Source organism: Azolla caroliniana, unplaced genomic scaffold, assembly GCF_043228905.1.
Source record: "Azolla caroliniana isolate FFs.n. ecotype wild unplaced genomic scaffold, voAzoCaro1.0.p SCAF_5, whole genome shotgun sequence".
Classification (NCBI taxonomy): Eukaryota; Viridiplantae; Streptophyta; class Polypodiopsida; order Salviniales; family Salviniaceae; genus Azolla; species Azolla caroliniana.
Window position 1 is genome coordinate 4,332,475 of NW_028230440.1, and position 24,945 is coordinate 4,357,419.

Sequence of the window (24,945 nt, forward strand, 5' to 3'; positions counted from 1 at the left end):
TATCTGAGAGACATGACACTACAGTGATACCACGCAGGCACGCGCACACTCACTCTCTCTTTCTCTTTCTCTCTATCTATCTCTATCTATCTACTTTTCTCTTCTTTCGTGAGGGCGTGGATAATCACTCCATCGCCATAGCCACACAGAAAGGATCTCTGAGTGGCTGGGTGTGGAGGAATAATACATCAACCAGAAAACTGTGGATGGTTTTCTGTATTTCTGCAGAATACCCCTCCTCCTTCTGCCTTTCCTAATTATCAGAAATACCCCTCCTCCCCCCCCCCCCTCTCATTCTTTCTTCCTTCTTCTTCTTCTTCTCCCTATGTTTCTTGTTTCTTTGCTTTTAGTTCTTTCTAGCTGCTACTTCTTTGCTCTTTACACAAAATGAAAGCTCTTTACATTCACTTGTCTCGTTCAGCCAAATTTTTGTCGCCATTCTTCCGCATGTACCCCTCCCGTTCTATTCCTTTTTGCTTTCTTCCTTTATCATATTCATAAATAAACAAATAAAAAAGCCTTCGATTCCATTAGTACCATCATGTCCATATTTTGCCGTATTCGGAAAAAAACAAACTTACTCCATTTTTGTTTTCATTCGTATTTGTATTGACGCATACCCCTCTCTCACTCACTCTTACGCATACACCTTAAAATGTCCATTTCAATGCAACATTGCTAGAAGAAATGTTGGATGGGAACATGTGCCAACAACCCTATAGTGACTCATAACAATCGACAATGGTTCGGTTTGAACTAAACTAAACCATGAAACTGCGGTTTAACGATTAAAATGGTTTAGTTCAAGTTCAAGTTGTTTTAAATAATTTGGTTCAGTTTGGGGGTGAACGGTTCGGTTTTAACGGTTTGAAACCGTGGTTTGAATAGTTTGATGGTTTTTAAATTTTTTTAATAATTTAATTTTATTAAACAACCTTATCATTTTAAGCCCAATTCTTACATTTTAGGAAAAATCTTTAATTTTTAAATAATGAAATTTTTTTACCTAAGTTGAAATTACGATTTTAGCGGTTTAATGGCTTAGCAATTTGAATTTTTACCTAACAGTTTGGTTTAATAGTTTGGTTTGGTTCATAATTTTGTTTTTTAGAACAACCTTTTCATTTTTAAGCCCAGTTCTTACATTTCATAATTTGCAGTTTAATGGTTTAACAATTTGGATTTTTACCTAACGGTTCAATTTGGACACTCTCAAACTGAGCCGAACCGAACCGTTGCCAATTGTTAATAGTGAGCATTGAATTTAGTAGATGAATTAGGCTTTAGGCCCAACAACCTATTGCATAAAGGGGAAGGTTTACAATGAATCTATGGTTAGAGTACATTTCATTCATCAAGTGGTATATGTGCTTGGTACCTTTTGTAACTTTATTTAATCATTATGGGTACACTTGAGTTGTGTTCACTTGAGTTATGGACTGAAATCAAACTCCAAAACATGGAAATTCAGTTGGCCAATGAGCAATTGTATCTGTGCATATTTACAAAAATATGTTGGCTTGGTCACATCATTGACCACTCTAACAAGCACATCTTCAACCAATCTCCTCTTACTCCACGTCCACATTACTCTAAGAGGAGAATGGTTGTTGCATCAAGACTACAAATAGTATAGTCAACACATGATGCATTAGTCAGAGGAATTAATTTTAGAACTTACAAGATGTTAAAGTTGTACTAGACACATTGGTAAACAATCATGAATGTTCATCCAAGGGAAGAATGTGTTTTTAGTTCCATAAATTTATAAAAATTTGCCACGAAGTTTGAAATTTCATGTCCAGCAAGTAGTTGGATCCAAAGACCACAAAACAATGAGGCAATTTGTGTGAGCTTATTACATTGGTTGCAAAGCAATGTAAGAATAGCCAATATACCATCCATTTTGGTATGTATCCCATAAAAAGAATTTAACATGATTCAAGAACACACAAAGCCTCATTATTATGCAATTAAAAGAGCAACTGTGTTCAACAAAGTATACAAATAATGTTGTATTACATCCTCAATGGTCGAAAATAAAAGTTAAATGATGTTATCAGGACCTAGGAAAAATATCCAAAAGACCCCTCATATCGATGGTAAATTAACATTACGTCAAGAAACTTCCTAAATATCTAATCCAACCCTACCCAAAAACATATAGAAATTGCTAAGCTTTTAATTTATTTACTTAAGAGCACAATAAAAAATGGTGACTTCGGCTGAGGCGAAAAATCAATATATGGGGGCAAGACCAATTACTAACCTAATAACTATTACAAGTATGTTGGATTGTAAATAGTATATGAATGCAACACTTTTCGACGCCAGAATTGTGGTAGTCCTTTGCAAGCCCAATTTCAGAAGGTTATAGAGGTTGCCTACTTTACAACTCACCTTGAGTACTCTTTGATTAAATATCACTAATTCTGATGCTATTTCATATCACGTTCTTTCTACTCATTTGTTGAAATCATGATTCATAGTCCAAACTAAGGGAATTCAACCCAATCAATGATGTGATTGGTAGCATCAGCCAGAGGGTCTAAAAGCCCTCCTCTTCTCCACAAGCTTCCCACATGTGATTGCTAACTCTTTGCCAGCCTTATTGATAATTATTATGAACCTTTAGTGTTATGGAACCCCCTATTCTATTATGCAGACCTACTAATAGAGAGTATTATAATGATCCACTGTTGTTTCTCTAGCCATCTTTTTCCATTGGCTTTCTCAATCGTGTCATTATGATATACATAGATACAGACAGATTTAAGGTTGTCTATCAAAGTCTATACTGTTGCTTTTTCTGACCCAATTCTCCTGGGGTTCTCTCAATCTCATATAGATAGACACTTACACAAAGGGAATTTCTTCATCAGAATTCTGTCATGCTGCTTTCTAACCCTACACTCAGAAATTTACACAGGTGCTTTTGGACCCCTCTTTTCTATAGGATTTCGGAACCTAATACAGACTGATCTGATCTTAATTAGAATCCTGTGGAATGACTTTTCTAGCCCTCTTCTCCATAGGCTTCCTGATTCTAATGGTGGGTCTTTCATGTTCTTCGTCTTCTCCATTTTCACTTCCACTCTCATCATGTGACTCATCTTGCACCTCAGACTCTTCACCCCTCTCAGATTGTAGTGTTTCTACTTCTACTTCTCCACCGGTGATCCCTTCTTCTATGGTTTTAACATCATCTGTCGATGACTGCTTACATTTCTTTCCTTTATCCAATATCTTAAAATCCCTTGCGGTACTTCTCTTCGCATGCCTTAGTAAATTCACCTTTGTAAGCTTGCTGAGTTGGATAAGATAGCGTTCATAGTCTTCTATATGAAAAACAAGATTTGGTATTGTTCTGACTTCACGTTTGATTTTGCTTACAGACCCTTTTCCTTGGTTATTCTCCTGTTGCTCCTGATACAAATCAACGGGAAAGCAGTAATCAGAGCTCCCACCATGACATTAATTCTAATCAATTAAACCACAAATACCAATTCCAAAACGCTGAGCCATAATGTACAAGCATTTCCTACATATCTACATTAAACACTATAATTACAAACAATATGTAAAATTATAATTTGTATGGCACAACATGGAAGCATCATTGCTTACAAACATCCATTCAAATCCTATTACGTCAAATTTAATATATGAATGTGACGGTTTATAAAAACATAAGATTGTGTGTTCTAGAATATGATCTAATCTTAAAAAAACAGCCATCTTTAACGATGCCAAAAAGTCCATTGCCTTTATATGTCACTATATATTATAATTACAAATAAAATATTAGAATAAATCATTTTGGGTCCTTTAGGGTTTAGTAGTACATTTTGTGGTTTACAAAGTTGAGGTTCTCGGTTCAAAGTCTTCGAGATCGTCAAACTTTTACTTTGATATTGTGTACTTTGAAGGCCTGTTAGAAGTCAACCCCAATGTCCAGAAACCAATAGCATTACGCTTATTACTGTGACTTTACTATCGCGTGCTTAGTTAACACTTTATTCCTAAAACAAAACCAGTTTCTAAACCCAACCCAAATACATTTATGCCATACCCTTTGCATAACTGCCATGAAGTTGTACAGAGGAGCTGTTAATCTTTTGCATGTTCTTTCTGCAAGCATCTGAAATATGGTGCTTGGTATAGGCTGATTAAATCCTTTTGGAGCAATGTAACCCTTTGCTGCTGAAGCTAGACATTTGTAGAGCTTCATTGTGACCTTGAGAAAGTGATCGGCCACAGCACCTATATAGTTCCCAGTATTAGTCATGAGAGTTTTTAAATCTATTAAAAATTGATTTCTTTTAGAGGAAAATACGAATATACAACAAACTAATTGGGTATATATCACAATACCGAAATTTTAGAGAACACTCCAAATAATCCCGAGTTTTAAATTTATTTTAACAATACTCCTCAGTTTTCATTATTTCCCAGACAAAAAATAGCATCCCCCTGAAAGAGCAATTATACAGCAAATTTCACCCCCTTCTCTCTCACATGGGTTGACAAGCAGCATTAGGAGGAATAATGAAAACTTAGGGGTTCCTATGGAAATAAAGAAAATTAAGTATATTTGAGAGTTTTTCCATAAAAATTACCAGAAAAATTATTACATGATATTCTGATTATTTTTGAAACCTCGTGTTCTGGCACATACTTAGCAAATTAAGGGTATTTTGGTCCTTTTTATTTAGAACATTTAGAAAACTGCAGCTAGCTTACCACTTGGACTCATTTGTGCAAAATTTGAAAGCGTCATCACAAGGGCTTCTAATCTAGTGTGTAATGCAGCTTCAGATTTCAAACGAGAAGATTCAGAATGCTTCTTCAGAATTAATTTCTCCGAAAGATCCGAGGTTTTTATTGTAGGATGTAGTTTAAGCTTGGAGATGATCCATTCAATATCACTCAAGTTTGTTTCAACATGTTGAAGTAAGAAACCAGCAATACAATTCTTTGTGTATGAATTTATATTGTGGTATATATCAGAAATCTCTATTGCTTCTTCTTCATCCGTTCCCATCACCTTCACAAGCTCTTCACTGAGAGTCTGTGATAAAACTAGATCATCTAGAGATGGTAGGAGGCAGACAGATAACCGTATCAGAGCTTTGGCCGCCCCATTATGTGTTAACTTTAAGGATTTAGAATTTGATTGGGCCCATAATCCATGAACCTTCATTTTAGGAGGTTCCAGTATGCTCCCCAAGCATAGCAATACTCCAGAGAGAACCTGATCACAATACAATGATTGAACTTTGAAGCTCTCTCACTTCAGTGTTTCCTATTTCTAGAGAGAGGACATGGATTTATTACTTCAGACACTGATAGAATGCATCAACATGACATTACATGATAAAACACAAAGCAAATGCAATGCCTTGAACCAGAGAAACCCTTATTAATTGAGATATCTGCAATGAGAACATGGAAACCAATAGTATCCAATTAAACTATGGATTTACAAATTCCATTTCATAAAATCACAGGTTTGAAAAAATAAGTATTGTTTAGGCAATAATTCAGAATGCTAAAAAACTATCCCATGCAAGCTCATCTTCACCCTAATATTCATGCATCTCCAAGCATTTTAAGTTATGCAATATGAACGCAGACATGCTATTTAAGTATCAATTGCTAAAGTCGTACACATACTTCATAGAACATGGAGGAAAAGATGAAGATGGAACTTTAAGTTACCTCAAACTCGCGATATTGTGATCGATGTAGAAGTTGCTCCAAAATCGGTTGTATTTTCTCAAGTAAGAAATGATGTAAAATATTGTTTTCCTTCAAAGTTTCATTTGCAATATTGAAGTTATCATAATCAGTAGATTCTATCACTCTTCCCTCACAGTAATCAGCGGATATGCAACCCAAAATTTCCATTACACAATTACTTTTCACAGCTAATCTAAAGATCTCATCTAAGCATCTGACCAAGATCAAAATCAATCCATCTCGAGTTTCATCGGTTGTCTTTCGACCTCTTCCTTGTTTTTCTTTTTCTTTTTTCTCAACTGGCCAAGAAAATGCAGCAGATGACACTGTCACAGCAAAAGTAAGAGTATCTAGGATGGATTTTCCTAGCATTTTCCAATCCCCACTAAGCTCTCTGAATCCAACAAGAAAATGATCTGGATCATTAGTATTAGAGGTTATTGCTTTGATGTGTCGGAGAGAAGTCTTAACTGCCAAAGAAGCAAGTTTGTACTTATATGCCATTATATTCTGCTGCAGATCAACACTCTGAGATGTATTTGCAGTGTTATTATTGAACCCACTAGCATTAAGCTTTTGTACATGCTGAAGAAGATAGGAAGCACTTGTAATACTCAGAAATGGTGTTCTTAATTCGACTTGGTTTTGAACAAGACCTGAAAATTGCTTTCCAGATATATTTTGATTCACAGCATCAAACGGCTTTGATTTACTATTACAACCGCTTCCATTTTTCTGTACTATTTGTTCTAATGCATCATATAAAGAAATATATTGTTGCAACTCTGTCTCTACTTCTTCATCAAGGTGATTTTCAAAGTTTGTCACTTCATTGATTACTGCATCTATTAGCACTTCATAGATTCCAAGAAAAATGCGGACCTTTTCCAGATTAAGCTTCCCTTCTGTGGTCTCAGGTGCAAAATTCTTGGAATTGTCAATGTTTAAATCTGAATAATATGCAAACAGGGGAAGATTGAATGAATTGTTGCCTCAGCACTGTTTGAGATATGAATGAGTAGGACATCTATCAAAGAATTAGACGTACCTAGCAGTGAACTTTGTCGCAATTTCTTACGAAGATTGAGAAAAGAATCCCTAAAGGAAGAATCAGCAGACTTCCGATTCACCTAATGTGTCATAGCCTTATAATGTTAATCCATATTCAAGAATTCAAGAGAAAATTTACCAAATTTAAATGAGAACATTAAAATCTTTACTTCATGATCTTGTGACAGTGAGAAGTCGTAACTAGTTTCAGTAAATGATTGACGTCCCTCTTGCTCATGAGGCTGAAGTATGAGCAGATTGTGAATCAGAAAAACCATCCGATCAAGTGGCTCTTCAACAATAACATTGTTGTTGTGGATTCTAACACAACGTTCCACATCTAGTATGGGATCCACATCCTGGAAAATCCACGTATGTAGATGAAATGATACAACTTTTGACAAATTGATCAGACAAGGATGAAAAGTGAGTAACCTATCTCACAAGTTTTACAATATCAACAAAAATCTTTACACCGAGTCAAAATCTACTTGATGAGTCTCACAATATCTACTCAAATCATAACACAGAGTAAAGAATTAACCTCATGAGTGTTATAGTATCTACAGAAGTGTGACCAAAGCAGATTCAATACACTGTCCACAGTAATAGGATCTACTAAGGCAAGTTTGATAAGACCCCTATACACGCCTTCTCGTATTTTCGACTGCAAAACAAGAAGAATGGCTTCAAGAAATCATCTATTCATTCTCTTGATCATTCATGTTATATCTCTTGATTCTTTAATCCTTAAATTCTTTCATCCATATTGTTTTTTTTCTGGTGTATCACTGCACTAATATATTGTTCCATAAAAGACATAACTAGGGTTTCTTGCAGGACTTAACCTGTTGAAGAAGGCACCTGCAAAGCAATCCTTTCATTTCGTGAAGTAAACTAAAACTCTTTTTGCTATACACAGTCTCTTGTTGACTACAACTAGCTTCACTCGAAAAGTTCAGAAACGAATCACAATCTTTTTGTGCTCGAGAAGTTCTTTCAGCAACTAGTAAGTCAAATAGCCCTTGCAACGCAGTCATTCTGGTCAGAACTTCTCTACCGAACATGGCTTTTCTAAGCACTAAAACAGTGTATCCCTGTAATGCATCAAAAAATTGTAGTATTTATGAGCACTAATTTGTCTTTTAATAAGAAAAGTTTGAACAAAATTATGAGGTTACAAAGTCTAACCTGTAAATCAGAACTCAGATGAAATAGTGGGCATATATTATGTAAAAGAGATGATGCCGCAATTGGATGCAGAAATGTATAATAATCAAGACATTCCTTTAACCGTGCTACATGCTCTAGCATTAGATGTGGATATTTCTGCACTAGCTGACCCACCATTCTAATGTTCATCAAAAAATACACATATGTACATAAGAGATCTCTTCACTCTGATTAAAATAATCACGAAATGACATTCAGTAATGCAAACCTTATGATTGGTGAGCTTAGTTCAGGCTTTAGACCAATTATTCGGCATTTACTTTGTTCAATAATCTGAAATTTTGCCCAAAAAAATGAGGTTACTAGAGATAGATTATCTTTTATTACATTCACATCAGTGTATATAAAACAAAGTGACAGCAGGCCAGTATAGACATACCATATCACTGGTTTAAATACTATTTATAGAAGAATCTCCTTATCTCTTTGGTTTATATTTAAATGATTTCTCAATAGGAAAGTGTAGACGCTTGTGGGTGCAAATCCCCTCACTTCACTAGTTTATGTGAAAATAATGGATTTGTAAGGCAGTATAGACACATGTAAGTGCATGTATACCATTTAAGAGAAGAATCACCTCATCTCATCAGTTTATACTAAAATTATGTGTGTATATACAGCTTAAGAGAAGAATCTCCTCATCTTAATCATTACACAAACACCAATACCTAATTAGACATGTATATGAGCATATTTACTACTTCAAAAGAAGAATCACCTCATCCCTTGATATGTCATGAACTTCAAAAGAAATTTGCAAGATAAGAGCTCCCAAATAATGACAGCCACAAACTTGTTCTTGATGTTTGATAACACGATCAGATGAAGAAGATTCTCCTGGCATTGTACTCTCAATCAATATAAATCCAAATTTTACAAGGCTAGGTATCACGTGATCCCACCCAAATGCTGTGTTCCGGACCTAAATCAAAGGTCAAAAATATTGTTTAAGGTATTGATTTCTTGTTCTATGCAATAATAAGCATCTTTCATCTGAAGCCTTAATGTTTGTGAAGGAATGTTGCACTTACTGTTTGAATGAAGGAATTCTCCAATATATGGACATCATCCATACATTGTTTCTTCAATTCCTCTGGTGCACACACCGAGTATCTGTAGCATGATAAAAGTGTGATATAAATGTATTTGTGTAAAATCATCACACTAGAAGAACGGTACCATGTCAAAAGTGCAGTCTGACTATAATGTGAAGTCAGCACTATGTAAGAAGAAAATTACTAAATCGAAAATCACATTTTCTGATGTTAAAGCGCAATCACCACATTGTAAAGAAGAAAGTTCTGCGTGAACAATCACTGTATGATAAAATATGTTCATGTGTCTAATCGCCACATTGTAAGAAGAAAAGTACTATCATAATTCATATTTTATGATTACATATGTAGAAAACTCTTATGTCAAAAAACCATATTGCATGATGATATGTTCATCTGTATAATTACGCATGGTAAGAAGACAAGTACCAAGTCAAAATCACATCGTATGATGATATATATTCACATATGCAAAACAATCATATTGCATGATGATGTTATGTTCATGTGTGCAATCATTCCACTCTATGAAGAAAAGTAATGTGTCAAAATCATATTGTATGATGATAAATGTTTATCTAATCACCACACTGCAAGAAAAAAATAATGCTATCATAATCAAACTGCAGGATGATACATGTTCATGCACACATCGTAAGAAGAAAAACATGACGTTCAAAGGAAAAAGTCCTATTTGATAGTAATATAATTTCGTATGTGCAATAACAAATTCAGCACACTATAGGGGGAAAAAAGGTACTTTGTCAATCACTTAGTACATTTGCATAATCATCGCATAGTGAGAAGAAAAGAACGATGTCAAAATCATATCGATGATGATATGTGTATATACGAGTAATCACCAAATTCTATGATTAAAACACACCAAATTCTATGATTAAAACACTATGTCAGACTGATCATGTGTTATCATTATTAAGTCTGAATTTACCTACTTGCACAATTTTGAATCTTGAAATGACCTTATTACAGCGTTCTTCAAGAGGTTCAAAGCAATCTCTTCAAATCTTTGTATGCGAGCAATTGAAAGAATCACCGAAACAACAAAAGATCTGAGTGGAAGAACGTGACCTCTTACTAGAGACAGTATTTCTTGACCCAAAGAGGGATTCTGCTTTACTGCAAAACTGATGTGAAGAATAATGGTTCCTTCAATTTGTCGGAATGATTCGGCTGATATTTTTGTCTTATAGTTATTATTATTTCCAGATAATAATTTCTGTGTCAATGGAGAGGTTTTTGATGAATGAGGACAATGACTGAAGAATGAAAGAATTCCGAGGAGAATGATCCTTTTGCTTTGTTTTGATGCGAGAAGTAAGAGCTGATAAACAAGTGATGGAAGATCTAGAGGTTCAACACTCTTCATTTGTACAAAGATCGAATCAATGAGCTCCATATAATCACTATCAGTTAGAGGAATGTCGCAAAGCATACTTGTTATCTTTGCAAGAACAGGTTTTGAACATTGTGATGATGATAGTATGATACGTTTCAGACAGCAACGAACATAATCTGGTCCAAACACAGAAGTAAATCTGATACCATTTCGATCAGGTACTTCAACATTTCTTGTGTCAGAAGACGAAGTCGAAGCCATTAAAATAGAGAAACAACGTGGAAGAAGGTTCATAGAAAGAACTTCATCAGATCTCGGGCCATCATCATCGTTACTGTTTTCCATATGATTTATGATTTTCTCCACCACGGAAGGCAATGATTTCTGAGGAATAATGTCGATTTCTTGCACTATGAAGTCTATACATTCAATAACATTGTGATCTGACGCAGAAATCTTTGCTTCGTGCAGGAAATCGAGCAATTTCAGAACGACTTGGAAAAGGAGAGAAACGGGCCTTGAAGAAGAATCATCACGACGAGCAGACGGAGCTAATCCTGAGAAGAGAGCTCTGACATATTCTGTCAAAGAAGAAGAAATCGATGATGAAGATGGGTGCGTTAATCGATCTTCCATGGCTTGCAGAATCGATTGATCTGTTTTGTTCATAACCATGCCAAATAGTCTTTGCTGAATTCCAAAGGCTCCTGGGGAATACGAGAAAGCCTTACTTTCTTCTACTATCTGCTCATGATATTCGAGCTCCGCCATAGCCTCCTTCTAGACGCTGCAATAAAAGGAGGGGAGCTCTGCAGAGAGAGAAAACGAAAGGAGGAGGAGGCAAGAAAGCTCGGACACAGAAGATCAGTCTTTCTTATGCTCCTGAAGCTCTTGAAGAATACGAGGAAGATGAGCGTTTCTTCATGGATGTGATGACCGTATGTTATTCGAGCTTCCTTGCGAAGGATCGCCGGAGGAAGAGAGGAGGGTGAGGAGGAGAAGAAGAGGAGAAGAGACGATGAATGATGAACGATGAACGATGGCGATGGCGATGGAGACTTCTCTGCAGCAGCAGGAGGAGATAGGTGTGTGTGTAGAGAGAGAGAGAGTGCGTGTGTGTGTGTGTTGTGTGTGTGTGTGTGTGAGAGAGAGAGAGAGAGTCGTTTTTCCCGCCAGAAACTCTTTTTTGTTTAGATGCATATAAAACACAATAAATCCTACTAGAGCTTTTCTTCTTCTTCTTCTTCTTCTTCGTTATCCCCACAAAAGATGTCCATTCATTAGTGTAAACAATTTACAAAGTTTTGATTCGTATGTGATCGGGGCCGGACGAAACAGCCATTTTGGTGGCTGAAAGTGCCAAATAAAAGAGTGCCATTCTTCTGAGGCCATAAGTGGAGTAGTTGTCCACATTCTAAGAAATTGATGGCGGCTTTATTGTCAGAATCTCCAACGGTACAAATCCCATCGACGCTATGTCCCACCAAATAATTTTTACCGATTCAATTGGTGACGCTCTTACTTCATGAAAAATGAGAAACCGCTGAGCCTTCCAGATGTAATATGCAGTAGTATGACTCAGTATCTCCCAATATGGTTGTATCTCCTTCCTTATCCCTAAAAATTGCGAAGATACTAATGGAAGTGCACGTACACTTTGAGATTTGGTGCGAAAACCATGGTCCATAGATTTGGCGTCGTAATGGAAAAAAAAGCGGACGAGCGACATCCAAACCACCATGCCCCATGTGAATACCGATGAGGAAAAATAGTAAGCAAATATTCTAAGGAGGCGTTGTCATACCAGTCGAGACTCGATGCAAGCCCATGGACAATGTTTCTGGGAGTTTGAACTTGTAAATGACAATGAGCACAAGTAGATGATACGCCATCTTACATAGCCATGTACCAACAAGCAAAGCCCTGATGCACGAGTAACCACTGCACACAGAATATCTCTTTGTGATTGTTTTCTTTCCCATATGTTAATCCAAAACTTAGCAAGAAACTTCGAGGAATACCTTGTTGACTCCAATATTGAAATGCAATTGGTAACACATCATGACTATTCAAGGGCACATGTCTTCCCAACTGTAAATTTTTTTGGAAGCAATTAAAGTTGTTACCAATAAATGGATATATCCACTAATAATCAAATGGGTCCCAACCTAATCTAAAGAAAGGTCGTTTGCCAACACCCGCAACTTCCAATGTCACCTTATGTCCTCTATCGGTGGATCAATATACCATTTGCGATCATTGTGTCCTATTACCCTTATCTTGTGTGTGATAGCATAAGGATAATTGATTACTAGTTCTTGTGACATACACAATTGATTTGCATTATCTGCATCAAAAAGAATGGAAGGTCACATCCTCTAAATACCTCTTTACACTGAAGAGTACTTCCAATCTTGAAAAAACACTAGCCCATCTATGATAAGAGCTATTACAACTTATCTTAAACGAAACTTGATCCACAATAGCTCATAAACGAAGGACACATTTGGCAATGTTGTGTGCTAAAGGTTTTAGGCAATATGCATATAGCATACAATACAATGTAGAGTTTGTCCTTTCTAAACATAACAAAAATGTAAAACACACAAACAGTGTTTGGCTATTGCTACTACTAAGCTTGAGCTTCATATATTTCAACGAGGACAACTAGTCGCGTTTAGTTGGACTTCTGGTTCACTCGCGCATTACTTAGATAGTGCCTACATAGGAATGTAAATACACGGACTCAATAACGTCACTAGCGTGCGATTCACATGCATGTTGAGTAGGCGTTGGAGGGCATCTCCCTCTTTTCTTTGAAGAGGGGGAGGGGAGACATCGGTCAAGAGAATAGATGTAACCCGACTAAAATGTCCAACTATCTATGCTGTTTACTCAAAGCGATGATTGTTTGAGAGAATGGATGCAACCCGATTAATTTGTCCGACTTTCTTTATTGTGGTCTCGGCGATGTGTCCACCTAAAAGTTGGATTTAAAGCAAATTATGGCCAGGCATGAATTTAAAGCAAAGTTGAGATGTTGTTTAACGTTTCTTGAATATCAGATATGAAAAGAGTGATGTGATATGGAAAACTTCGTCGATCTTAGAACTCGTCGAACATTCATCTCAGCTTTAAATTCATTCCTGACAATAATTTGATGGCATTCAACTTTAAAACTAAAATGGAACCCCCATCCCCCCCTTTGCATGTGTGCACTGTGTAGTTAATCAATCAAACAAATTCGCGAACTTGGTACGATTAACAAAAGGACTTCATGAAAGTACAAGCAATGAAAGAGTCAAGTATATTTTGTGGAAGGACTTCATAAAGTCGATATGATCAATAAAATGATTTCACAATACAATCAACGAATATAAATCACGAGGTACAATAGTACTAGCACAATAACATCAATAATGAAACCTCATCATGTTAGTACAATCAGGGCCAGAAGCTTCGTTAAGCCATCACAATTAACACGACACGATCGACCACAGAGCTTTACGTCGATACAATTAACGCGGTGCAATCAACGACATAATGTCATAGACTTATAGTACAAGTAACGCAAAAGAGAAGGGATGGCAAACTTTTTATTCTTGCGTCAAGGCAATAAAGGCAAGTGGTAGAGCACAACGAGTGACAGAAGGGTCATCGAGCTTTGGTAGAATGAGGCAATACAATGGCCGCCTGGCCGCCTTCAACGGATGAGACCCAAAGCCAGACCAAAGCGAGACAGAAGAACACATTGGTAATGTACATATGTATGCATGCATGTAGGTATGTGTATGTATGTATGTATGGATGGATGGATGTATGTATGCATTTATGTATGTATGGTGCCCATGTCCATTTGAGAGATCTCTCTCTCTCAAGTCTTCCTTCCCAATCCCATCTCCACCTCTCTCTCTCTCTCCTTCTCTTCCTTCTTCTCCTACTCTTTTCTCTTTTATTGCCCATTTTTCTAGGGTTCCCTTCTTCCTCCTCCTCCTCCTCTAGAGTCTAGTTAGGGTTTCTGCTCAGAGAAACGCTAGATTCTCTCTGAAACCCTAGATTTGATTTCTTCTTCCCCCCCGCCCAGTTTCTGTGTCCCCGTGTTTCTCCTCGGACAAGAATCCCAGATCTGCTCGGCATTCCTAGCCCTCTGCTTTTGATTTATTTATCACATCCGTGTGCCGCCCCCACTACAAGTTAGGATTTCTACACCCTAGATCTGCGGCAGTACCCTGGATCTGTTCTCTCCCCCCCCCCCCCCCCCCTCCCCCCGGAGGGGTGTTTAGGTTTATGCGGAGAAATCCTAAGTATGATGTGAAGAAGCCTTTGATCTGTTTCCTCTTTCTATATTATTGTGAGTATGCTTGGGGTTTCTGATCAGAAACTCTAGGTCTGCTGTGCACAATCCGATTCTGGCTTTCTTTGATTCTAAGCCAAGAAGATGAAGCCTAGAGATCTACCTTCAACTAGGACTTTGAGAACCCTAGCAGACATCGCAGAGCGAAACCGAGATAGCACAGATATGGCGATGAAGACGCTTCAACACTAGGTCCAGCGTGTACCCAGAAAAACGAATTGTCGAACTTCAAAACCCTGGACTTTCCGGTTCCCCTAAAGACACTCTCCTTTCAATGATGGACAAAGTAAAAGGTCGTTTCCTTCCTGTTCTTCATTGCTTTTTGCTGCAAGGTAAACTGCCTTCTGTAGTTCAATTCTTGCTTCTACCACAGATCTGTAGAAAAGAAGCGATAATAGAACGCGCATGTGAGACGAAAACAAGGGATGGAGTAGAGGGAGAGAATAGAAATAGATTATGCAAGAGACGGAGGCCTAAGACTAGACAGATCTCATGCGTTCATGAAGAGACAGGTCCCTCTGAAGAGATATTGACAGAGATAATCCAAAAATTAGAGGATTCTATGAAGGGCGAGAGAGGAATATCTAGTACCAGACATATGTCTTCAGTTTCTGAAGAAATAGATTATATCAAAGAGATTTTGACAGACATAATCCATGGAATATCGAACATCGGGAAGAGTTCTGAGAGAAAAAGGTGCAAGAGCACACAATTCTCTTCAGATTCTGAAGAAATGTGTTCTTTTGAAGAGATAATGACCGGGGTATCATATGGAATAGAGAACCTTAAGAAGAGTTCTGACAAAGTAAGGCCTAAGGTCAGACAGATCTCTTCAGTTTATGGAGAAGCTGGTTCTTTTGAAGATATATTGACAGACGTAGTCCATTCAATAGAGGAGTTTAAAAAGAGTTCTGAGAGAGGAAAGTCTAGTATCAACTACATGTCCTCATTATCTGATGGAAAAGGTCGTTTTGAAGAGGTACTGGCAGAGATAATCCATGGAGTAGAGGACTGTAAGAAGAGTTCCCAAAAAGGATGGTACAAGAAAAACAAGATGTGTACAGTTTTAGCTAAAAAAAGTTCCTTCAAAGAGATAATCGATGGCATCTCTCACACAGATTTTATTACGCATGATCCTCACAGTAATGATGAAAGAAAAGATGATGATGAAGATGAATATAAAGCAAAGTCCATGGTTAGAAGAGAGAAGGAGACGATAAAGAGGTCTAAATTAAATCAGATCTTTACAGTTGCTGTGAAAGGAGGTTTGTTTGAAGCAATATTAAGAGAGATTATCCTTGTAATCTCGTTCAAGTCTTACAATACAGTGGATGTTCGAGGCCAAGAAGGGTCTCTCATGGAAGTGTATACATTTAATAATGAACATAAAATGGATGCTGGAAAACATGCTGAAGATTGTGAAAATAATGGAAAATTTAGGAATGGAATAGATCAAATAGGTCCTCTCATGTATATATCTTATGACAAACATCAAGAAGTTTCTGGTAAACACATAGGAGATGATGAAAATAATGAAAAATCAAGGGATGAAATAGAGGGTTGTAGGAAGTGTTGCAAGAGAAAAAGATCTCAGACGAGCCAAGTCGACACAGTTTCGGTGAAATCAGATTCACTGTTTTCATTGGTAGAAACTTTGACTGAGATAATCCATGGGATCTCTCTCAAAGGAAAGCAAAATATGGAAGTTAATAGCTCTAGCCGATACCAAGAAAGTTCAGGACAACACATTGAAAATGTTGAAAGTAATGGAGAAGCTTCAGATACATCCTATCTTCCAGGTATGGATGATTCTGCTGCCTTGAGGTGCCTTGCTTTTTTACCTGTAACAGAACATTGGAAGCTTTCCATGGTATCTCGGAGGCACAAAGATCTAGTTCATAGCTCTCTGCTTCTTAAACTCAGACAAGAGTATAAGATTCTGCAGCAATGGATTTGCATATATACAAGTGGAAACAATGGATGGGCTGCCTTTGATCCGAAGCAAAATACATGGAGAAACCTTCATCATGCGAATGTAGACCCAAATTTTATCCTCTCAGATAAGGAGTCTTTATCCGCAGGTAGCCATTTGCTATGGCTTGGCCGAGAAGCCTTTGATTTTGCTTGCTATAGGTATGATTTAATATTGAATAGTTGGGATCGAGGTCCTCCTATGGTGAATTCTCGATGTCTATTTGCATCAGCTAGTTGTGGTCAATATGCATTCGTTGCGGGTGGTTTCACTGTTGGTGGGATGCAATTTAATGTGCTCAATACAGCAGAACGATACAATTCAATCAAAGGAATTTGGGAGCCTTTAGCTTCTATGGCTACCCCTAGGCATAAATGCTCTGGTTTCTTCATGGATGGGAAGTTTTATGTCATCGGGGGTAAATCTATTACACATGAACCTCTTACAAGTGGAGAAGAGTATGACCCTGAAAAGAATGTTTGGAGAACAATTGAGAATATGTATCCTATACCACCGTCTACTCCATCTTTTGAACCTTCACCACCTTTGGTTGCAGTTGCAGGAAACGAGCTTTATGCTATAGATAGCTCAAGCAATCTTCTCAAAGTCTATGAAAAGAAAAGTATTACATGGAAAGTTCTTGGATCTGTTCCGGTTAGGGCAGATTTTTGCAATGGATGGGGTCTAGCTTTCAAAGCCTTAGGTGATGAGATTTTTGTGATAGGTGGGCACCGTGTATCAAATGAAGAAAGAGAAGGAGTGGCCGTGTTTTCATGGCGACCTCGTCCTAGTGATTCAGCTCCAGAATGGAAACTTGTCAATTCAAGGGTCACTGGAACTGGTAATTTCCTCTTCAATTGTGCTGTCATGGCTTGTTAATCTTGCTTAATGGTTGAGGTACTGATCTGTTTCTCTACTATATAGGCATGTTGTTGTAGTTCACATTGTATTAACTACTACTTTCAAAGGCTTTGTCTCTCTTTAGTTGTGTTGTAGTTCACATTGTATAATTGCTACTTATGAGGGTGTCATCTACCGAGGCTTGTTGTAGTGAAAGCAAACTTATTATAACGTTCCATTGGATGTGTATGCCTATATAAGGGATTGAAAATTATTTATTTCCAAATCATGCCAGTTAGCATCATTCCTATACAGTACGATCCTCTTCTGCAAGTATCCGTTGTCCTGTATCCAGTGTTAACGCAGGTGGTTTTGATACATGCTGCAATGTGCAACATTTTCTTTTCTATGCTTAGTTTGCCAACGAGTCTATATGTACTGCAGCATAGTTGTCTCACCATCAATGCAATGGCTTCAATGTTAACGCTTCAATGTTAACAATGATTGTTTTGGAACATTCCATGATGTGTTAACAGTTTGCTTTCCCATGCTTGAAATTAAAGCATCAGAGCGTAGTTGATACACAGTGTTGTCAGATGTTATTTAATCAACACTGATTGTATACATTCTTGAAGCGTATGATGTGCTAGCAAGTTCATTTCCATGCTTAACTTACCACTGGGATTACATGTATTGGAGCATAGACAAGTTATTTCCATGCTTAGTCTTGTCACCTGGTTTTATAATCAATAACAAGTTGTTTTTCATGCTTAGTTTTGTTTTTGGGTTTTATGATGAGGTCAAAGGTATCCGAACAGGGTAGAATCAATGCAACAATGATCCAATGCTAATAATATTCTTAAAACATTTTATAGGATGTGTAATAATTTGTTTTCATGTATGGCTCGGTTTTACAATGCTGTTTGGTAGAGATGTTAACTGAAGCATAGGTCAGTCCCACTCCCTCATGTTGAAAGCTTCTTTAACAGTATGCAGTAAGAATCTTTAAAAGTCTGTAAATGTGTTCTTGTACGCAATCACGTTGAATAACTAGCCCATGTACATTCAATTTGTGGTCAATGGTGATGTTCGTGCTTTATGGAGCATCACCTGATATTTACTCTTTTAAGTTATTTATTGGCAGATGTGTGGATATATTATATATCTGGTGTTTCTCAATCAGCAGGTTAGACAAATTTTATCATGTTAGTAACCTGCTTAATTTCATGGCAACATGAACACACTCATCATAAATATTAGTATGTAATGGATTGCAAACAGCAAATTAGGCCCTTTCAAGTTCTTTTGTACTAACTCTTTCAGATGAGGCGCATCTATTGCTATCTTATATCTGCACTATTCTGAGTTCAGGTAAATGGACTTGAATATCTACTGAATAAGTACACACTACTAATAGTTACTACTTGCTATAATAACTAGCAATCAGAAGTCTTAAATTATCCATACGTTACTAGCGGTAAATGATCTGTACTTTACTTCATTCTGTATATTTAAGCCTTTTAAATTTATTAATTCTTTGCTACCTCTCTAGGAAAAAGTATTGATTCCCTTCATAACTATGATTCATCCATATATAAAATATTAGGTCGCTTCATTGTCCTAATTCTATCAAATTTCTCACTACTTGGATTTCAAGACTGTTTGGAAAGATCTAAATGGTTATCTGTAAATAAATCAATATCCTCAGGGATCTTAATCTTGTAGAACTGCACGGTATTTATGTTGTGAAATTGTTTGCTAGACTCCAAAAGACCATGCTCTTAACCCATACATCCTGAAGTGATCTTAATAAACTTGTTCAAAGAAGACAGATTTGAATCCCCACACATTGTTCAGTTTTGCATTTTGCAAGTTTGAGTAGTGGACTTCAAAGGGCTGTACGTTCAATGAGTCTCATTTAATAACTCATTGCAAATTGCTGAGAATTAAATCTCAGCAAGTGGATAAATGAACCACTTCCTTTTTGAGCCATATTTGGCCACCCTTAAATCTCTGTACCAAGGGTGCTTATAGGTGTGATGCAATATGGTGGCGACACCACTGTTTCTTATTGTCTGTAAAAATTTGTGGCAAATTGGATAAAATTACACTGTAGATTCCTAATAGCTTCCAAACTTGAATATTACCTTGCAAACGTATCTTCGAAGGGTTACAAATTCAAGAACTAATATTCAATCTACTCATGCCTTTATGAATTGGTTTTGGGTTAAATAGAACAATGCTGAAAAAACCTTGTTGCCAGCAATGTAATTTCTATATCTTTGAAATCAATTCTTCTTCGTAATGCTCTTTTCACTGCATAATTGCAAGTAAATAATCACAAAAACATTGCTAAAATCAATGAGTGGATAGAAAAAGATATTGTATTTTTGTTAACAGCCATCTACAAAATTTCAGGATTAATTTGCTAGGATGATTTGTTTTGGCTAATTAAGAAATTGACATATAGAATACCTTCTTTACAATTGAAATATAATACAAATGATTGAAGCGAAGCGAAGTGAAGTTATAGAATATAAAACTGAAATCCTTGAAAATTAGCCTCTTGACGAACAACGGCCGGAAGTCTTTTATAAGTTATGAGATGGCTTGACCAGAAATGGATGTAGATCCAGTGGCAAATACAAACCAAAGTCACAAGAAGTTCCAACAGCATTCAGTGCAGAATAAATGTAGTAGTCAAATGTATATTATCTATATCAACAAGTCTAACAAAAATATAACAATTTGGTGAGCCTTTCTCTTTAATGGTTGTCTATTTTTGTGTAAGTTATTTCGATCGTGACAGGGTGAAAAACATCAATAACCAATAATTATTATTTATTGTTTTTCGCAAAACAAGGCAGACTACTAAATAACAAAAATAAACTTCAACAAATAAATTGTCTCAACATAATGCGCACACCACCAATCGAGGTTTGAAACTCATACCTTTCATGAATCCATGGAAAATATGAATATAGATACATAATGAGGAAAAGATGAAAAAAGAATGAACAACTGCATTTAGATTCACCAAGCCAGTAATAACTCATAAAATGACATTGGACATCAAATTACATGAAGAAATGTGAAATATTTAATTCAACATGTTCTATGGTATAATCACAAGGTTCTAATGCAGATCATAGGGGGAAATCAGTATATCGCTTATTTACTAAGATTTTTGTGTATCCTTCCGAGCATATTGATTGCAGTTCTGAAAGCTCAGGATCGGAAAAATAACTGCATGAAGACGAAAATAAATTTAGAACATAACACAAAATTTGGCTTAAGAGAACTACACAAATAATAGTTGAAATCAAACTAGTAAACCAATTTGATACATGAAGATTTATTTCTTTGTTCTGCCCTTTAAATTTTATACATGAAATAGTTACCTTGAGGTTTGTCTGGGGATAATTTTGTCAAGCACAAACTCATTGTTTTCTTCTCCCTCGGCGATCAACATGAAGGTTTGTGTAGTAATGTAAACATGCCATATACAGAGGCAGATTCTTTCTCTTCATATTGTCTGACGTGTAGATGTCTTTCACATGAAAGCAATCTTATATGTCTGTCGTGTAGATTGTTAGAGGCATCACAGTAATTTTAACTTAGAAAAGAAGATTGTGGAAAATGGCTCCTCTCCTTTTGGGAATGGTCTCATCAAGATCTTCGGAATTAAAAAAAACTTCATGCAGGTTTTAGCGCTGAATATTGAATTTCAGCCTCAATTGAAACTGCTTCATCATAACATTGTTTACCTAACATGGGATTTCCATAAGTTTTACAAGAAGCAAGCAAAGACCTCCAACCAACAATACCAGCTACAACAGGCATCGTCTCGAGAAGCTTTTCAGCCTCGTTAAGCAATCCTAAACGTGCAAGAAGGTCAGTTATACTGTTAATATGCTCAATACCCAGTACTATGTCCTCCTCATCTCTCATGGACTTAAGAAAAGAATGAGCTTCCAGTAGTGCACCAGAATGGTTGCAGGCAGCTAGAATATTGGCGTATGTGTCTGCATTTGGCTTCAGCCCTCGATTCCGCAAGCCATTGAAGCATTCAATGGCCGCTTTGCAATGTCCATGCTGAGTATATGCTGAAATCAATGCATTGTATGACATTACATCTCGATGTGGCATTGCCTCTAGAATCTTTTGTGCATCCCTGAGGTATCCACACTTAGCATACATATCAACTAGTATTGTCTCAATGACAACATCTAGTTTGATTCCACTTCTTAGCATTTGTTCATGCACAATTTCACCATGCTGAATCGATCCTATTCGACTGCATATATTTAACAAAGTTGAGAACGTAAACACATCTGGTTTTACATCATCTTGCTGCATCTTCTTGAAAATATTGAGAGCAAAAGCATCATTATCATGACATGCGCAACCTGCTATCAGAGCGTTCCAAGTTACCACGTTTCGGTTAGGCAGTCTATCAATGGTGTTCATGGCCTCGTCTAGGCTACCACATCGAACATACATGTCCACAAGAGCATTCCCGAGAGTTGTTTTCAACTCCAACATATTTTTGATGATTTGATCATGCATAGACCTACCATAACCAATGTCTTTGGTATCACCACTTGCCTTTACAACACCTAACATTATGACTTCATCCGCTTTGATACCTTCTATTTGCATTTCCTTAAAAAGGTGAAGTACGACATCTCCACGATCAAGTTCCAGATACGCTGAGATTATAATCCCCCATAAAACAACGTCTCGGTGTGGCATTAGTATAAGCAAGTTATGGGCCTCTTGTAGGCTCCCACATTTGGCATACATATCAATCAAAGCACTCCCAATGATAAGATTCATGTCAAGTCCATTCTCAACTATTTGTGAATGGAAGAGCCTCCCTACACCTGTAACACCTACTTGACCACATGCTTTCACTATGTGCAAAAACAAGACATCGTTCCCTTCAATGTCCTCGAGTAACATGTCCCTGAATAGTTGCATCGCAATAGCTACTTCTCGAAGCTCAATATATCCTCGAATAATTGCAGCATATGAGACTACACGTCGATCAGAGAGTTTATCAAACACATTTTGAGCCTCCTCTATACTCCCACATTTGACATACATCTCTACCAATGTATTCCCAAGCACAGGGCCAGAAGAGAGAGAATTCTCAATAATCTTGGCATGTACGATTCGGCCCCACGTAACTTCTCTGGTACCACTACATGCATTCAATGTGCATAGTATCGTAGCTTGGTCAGGCTGAATACCTTGTTCTTCCATTGACTTAAAGAGGTCTAGTACAGCTAAACCATTTTCATTGTAATGCACATATCCAGCCATCATAGCACCCCATGACACTATATTTTTATTCGGCATAGAATCGAACACTGAACGAGCATCCACAATATGTCCACATTTCACATACATATCAACCAATGAGCTTCCAAGAACTACGTTACTCTCCAAACCAATCAAAACAATGTCATTATGCAAGCATCTTCCGTATGATATATCCTTTACTTTACTACATGCCTTGAGTATTGATGAGAAAATGAACTCATCTGGACATATACCTTCGTGTTGCATATCTTCATACAATTGGATGGACATTCCATGTTCATTCTGAACGGTATGTCCTGAGATAATGGCTTGCCAGGTGTGTATGCTCGGTTGTGATAGTGAACAAAACACTATATTTGCTTCAAGCAAGGTACCGCATGCTATGAAAAGCCTTATGAGATGGTCTCCCAACACAACAAGTTTATCCAAATCATTCATAACCAAGAGGGAGTGAAGGTTCCTTCCACTGGCAATGTCGCACTCTTTGTAATAGCCTTGCAAAAGAGAGTAAACAACATCTCTGGAAACAGGGTAGTTTGACAAAAACCCTCTTTGCAATAGCATCTCCTCCCACATTTCTTGCTCTGTTCTTCATTAGAATTGTCAGAAAAAAGAAGGGGCTCCTCCAAACAAACATGACAACATGGTATTCTGCAATGCAACCAAAAGGTGAGCATATTTCCTAGTGTCTCTCCCCATTTGGATCTTCCCCATGGGTAAGGGCCTATGCCCCCACCTTAGGCTTGGGAGCTTTCGCCCCGACCCTGCGACTGGCTCGGGTTATGGGTCTACATCCGTCTCTAGTGTCTTATGGCTGAGGGCTTCGTGGTTTTACACCTAAAAAACTGAGAGAACCCAAGCTTGATCCTCGCCATGGGCCCGACCCCACCACTTCGGCCATGTCTATCTCTTGTCGACTTTGATAATGTATATATATATATCTATATATACGGTACAATTAAGATGATGAAGTTTGATCCTCACCATTCGTCCATTTATCTCTCATTCATGCTCATGATCTATCTATCTATCGTGTTTGCTCTTGCGTTGATGCTTGTGATGGATCTATCTATTTATGATAGTAAGTTTGATCATTTTTCTATTTGATCATTTTTCTATGGATGTTGATCTAGAGCAATGCACCTCTATCATGAAGAGATCATGAGACCTGGAAACACCACAACCACTACATCCCATCCAATATCGATTTGGTGAGTATTTGCATAGACCCTGAGGTAGAGTCATTACGATGGCTCTCAGCATCACGTCCACCCATGTCAAACATCAAGTGAGGTAAACACCCTTTAGTAATATGAACATTTGGGGATCTGCTCGTGTATATTCACTTAGAGTTCGAGTCAAAACCAAATATCAACATTACATTCTTTATTTCTAACTTTGCCTCAAATCAACTTGTACAAGGCATTATTTTATCCACCCATGTAGCAATCAATATCCATTATGCCATAATGCCTAAGTTATAAGCATCATTGACTTTGGAACTTTCTATGTGATGAACTCATAGTTTAACTTTATATTAGTGTACTTGTATTAGATATGAAATCCCAGCACATCATTTCTAATATATGCTAAGTCTTTTTAATTGTACCCACATCTTATTCATCTTCAACCTTGCTCCCCTTGCTTGTAGTGGAGCCAATTTCTACTACGACTTTGAAATTATATTTTTTGTACGCTTTATGATTCTATCACTAGGAAACCCCATCTCAAGTTAAGTTGTCCTTTTGAGCTTTGCATATGACGAACTTATTCTGACCTTTAGCATGCCTATGTTAGAAATTATTCGTGTGCGCCAATCTTCTAACTCTACCCGTATCATATTCATCTTCAACATTGTCCCCCTTGCTTGCGTTAGAACCTAATTCCACCATGACTTTGAATTTATATATTTCGCGGGCATTTGGAGTCTAGCATTAAGAAAACCCATGCATTAATGATTAGATATGCTCTCTCGTGTTTTTATTCCAAAAAAAATGCACATATACTATAG

General features: G+C 37.1%; 3 protein-coding genes across 3 annotated transcripts; 1 reads left to right on the forward strand and 2 right to left on the reverse strand.

The window, feature by feature from the left end:
- Nucleotides 1-2,229: 2,229 nt before the first annotated feature.
- Nucleotides 2,230-11,437, reverse strand: LOC147863765 (fanconi anemia group I-like protein). Its single transcript, XM_087319598.1, has 13 exons — nucleotides 10,037-11,437; nucleotides 9,057-9,138; nucleotides 8,744-8,947; nucleotides 8,234-8,298; nucleotides 7,984-8,143; nucleotides 7,641-7,889; nucleotides 7,337-7,459; nucleotides 6,963-7,151; nucleotides 6,791-6,872; nucleotides 5,722-6,692; nucleotides 4,744-5,254; nucleotides 4,073-4,263; nucleotides 2,230-3,426 (listed from the first exon to the last, which is right to left on the reverse strand). Exons 1-13 carry the CDS (start codon nucleotides 11,209-11,211, stop codon nucleotides 2,989-2,991), a joined length of 4,440 nt encoding a protein of 1,479 aa, XP_087175724.1. The 5' UTR covers nucleotides 11,212-11,437; the 3' UTR covers nucleotides 2,230-2,988.
- A 2,945-nt stretch (nucleotides 11,438-14,382) lies between these two features.
- Nucleotides 14,383-18,478, forward strand: LOC147863766 (uncharacterized). Its single transcript, XM_087319459.1, has one exon. It carries the CDS (start codon nucleotides 15,069-15,071, stop codon nucleotides 17,643-17,645), a length of 2,577 nt encoding a protein of 858 aa, XP_087175585.1. The 5' UTR covers nucleotides 14,383-15,068; the 3' UTR covers nucleotides 17,646-18,478.
- Nucleotides 18,479-21,290: 2,812 nt separating this feature from the next.
- On the reverse strand, nucleotides 21,291-23,632 carry LOC147863767 (pentatricopeptide repeat-containing protein At3g09040, mitochondrial-like). The gene has a single exon (XM_087320589.1). It carries the CDS (start codon nucleotides 23,508-23,510, stop codon nucleotides 21,303-21,305), a length of 2,208 nt encoding a protein of 735 aa, XP_087176715.1. The 5' UTR covers nucleotides 23,511-23,632; the 3' UTR covers nucleotides 21,291-21,302.
- Nucleotides 23,633-24,945: the final 1,313 nt, after the last annotated feature.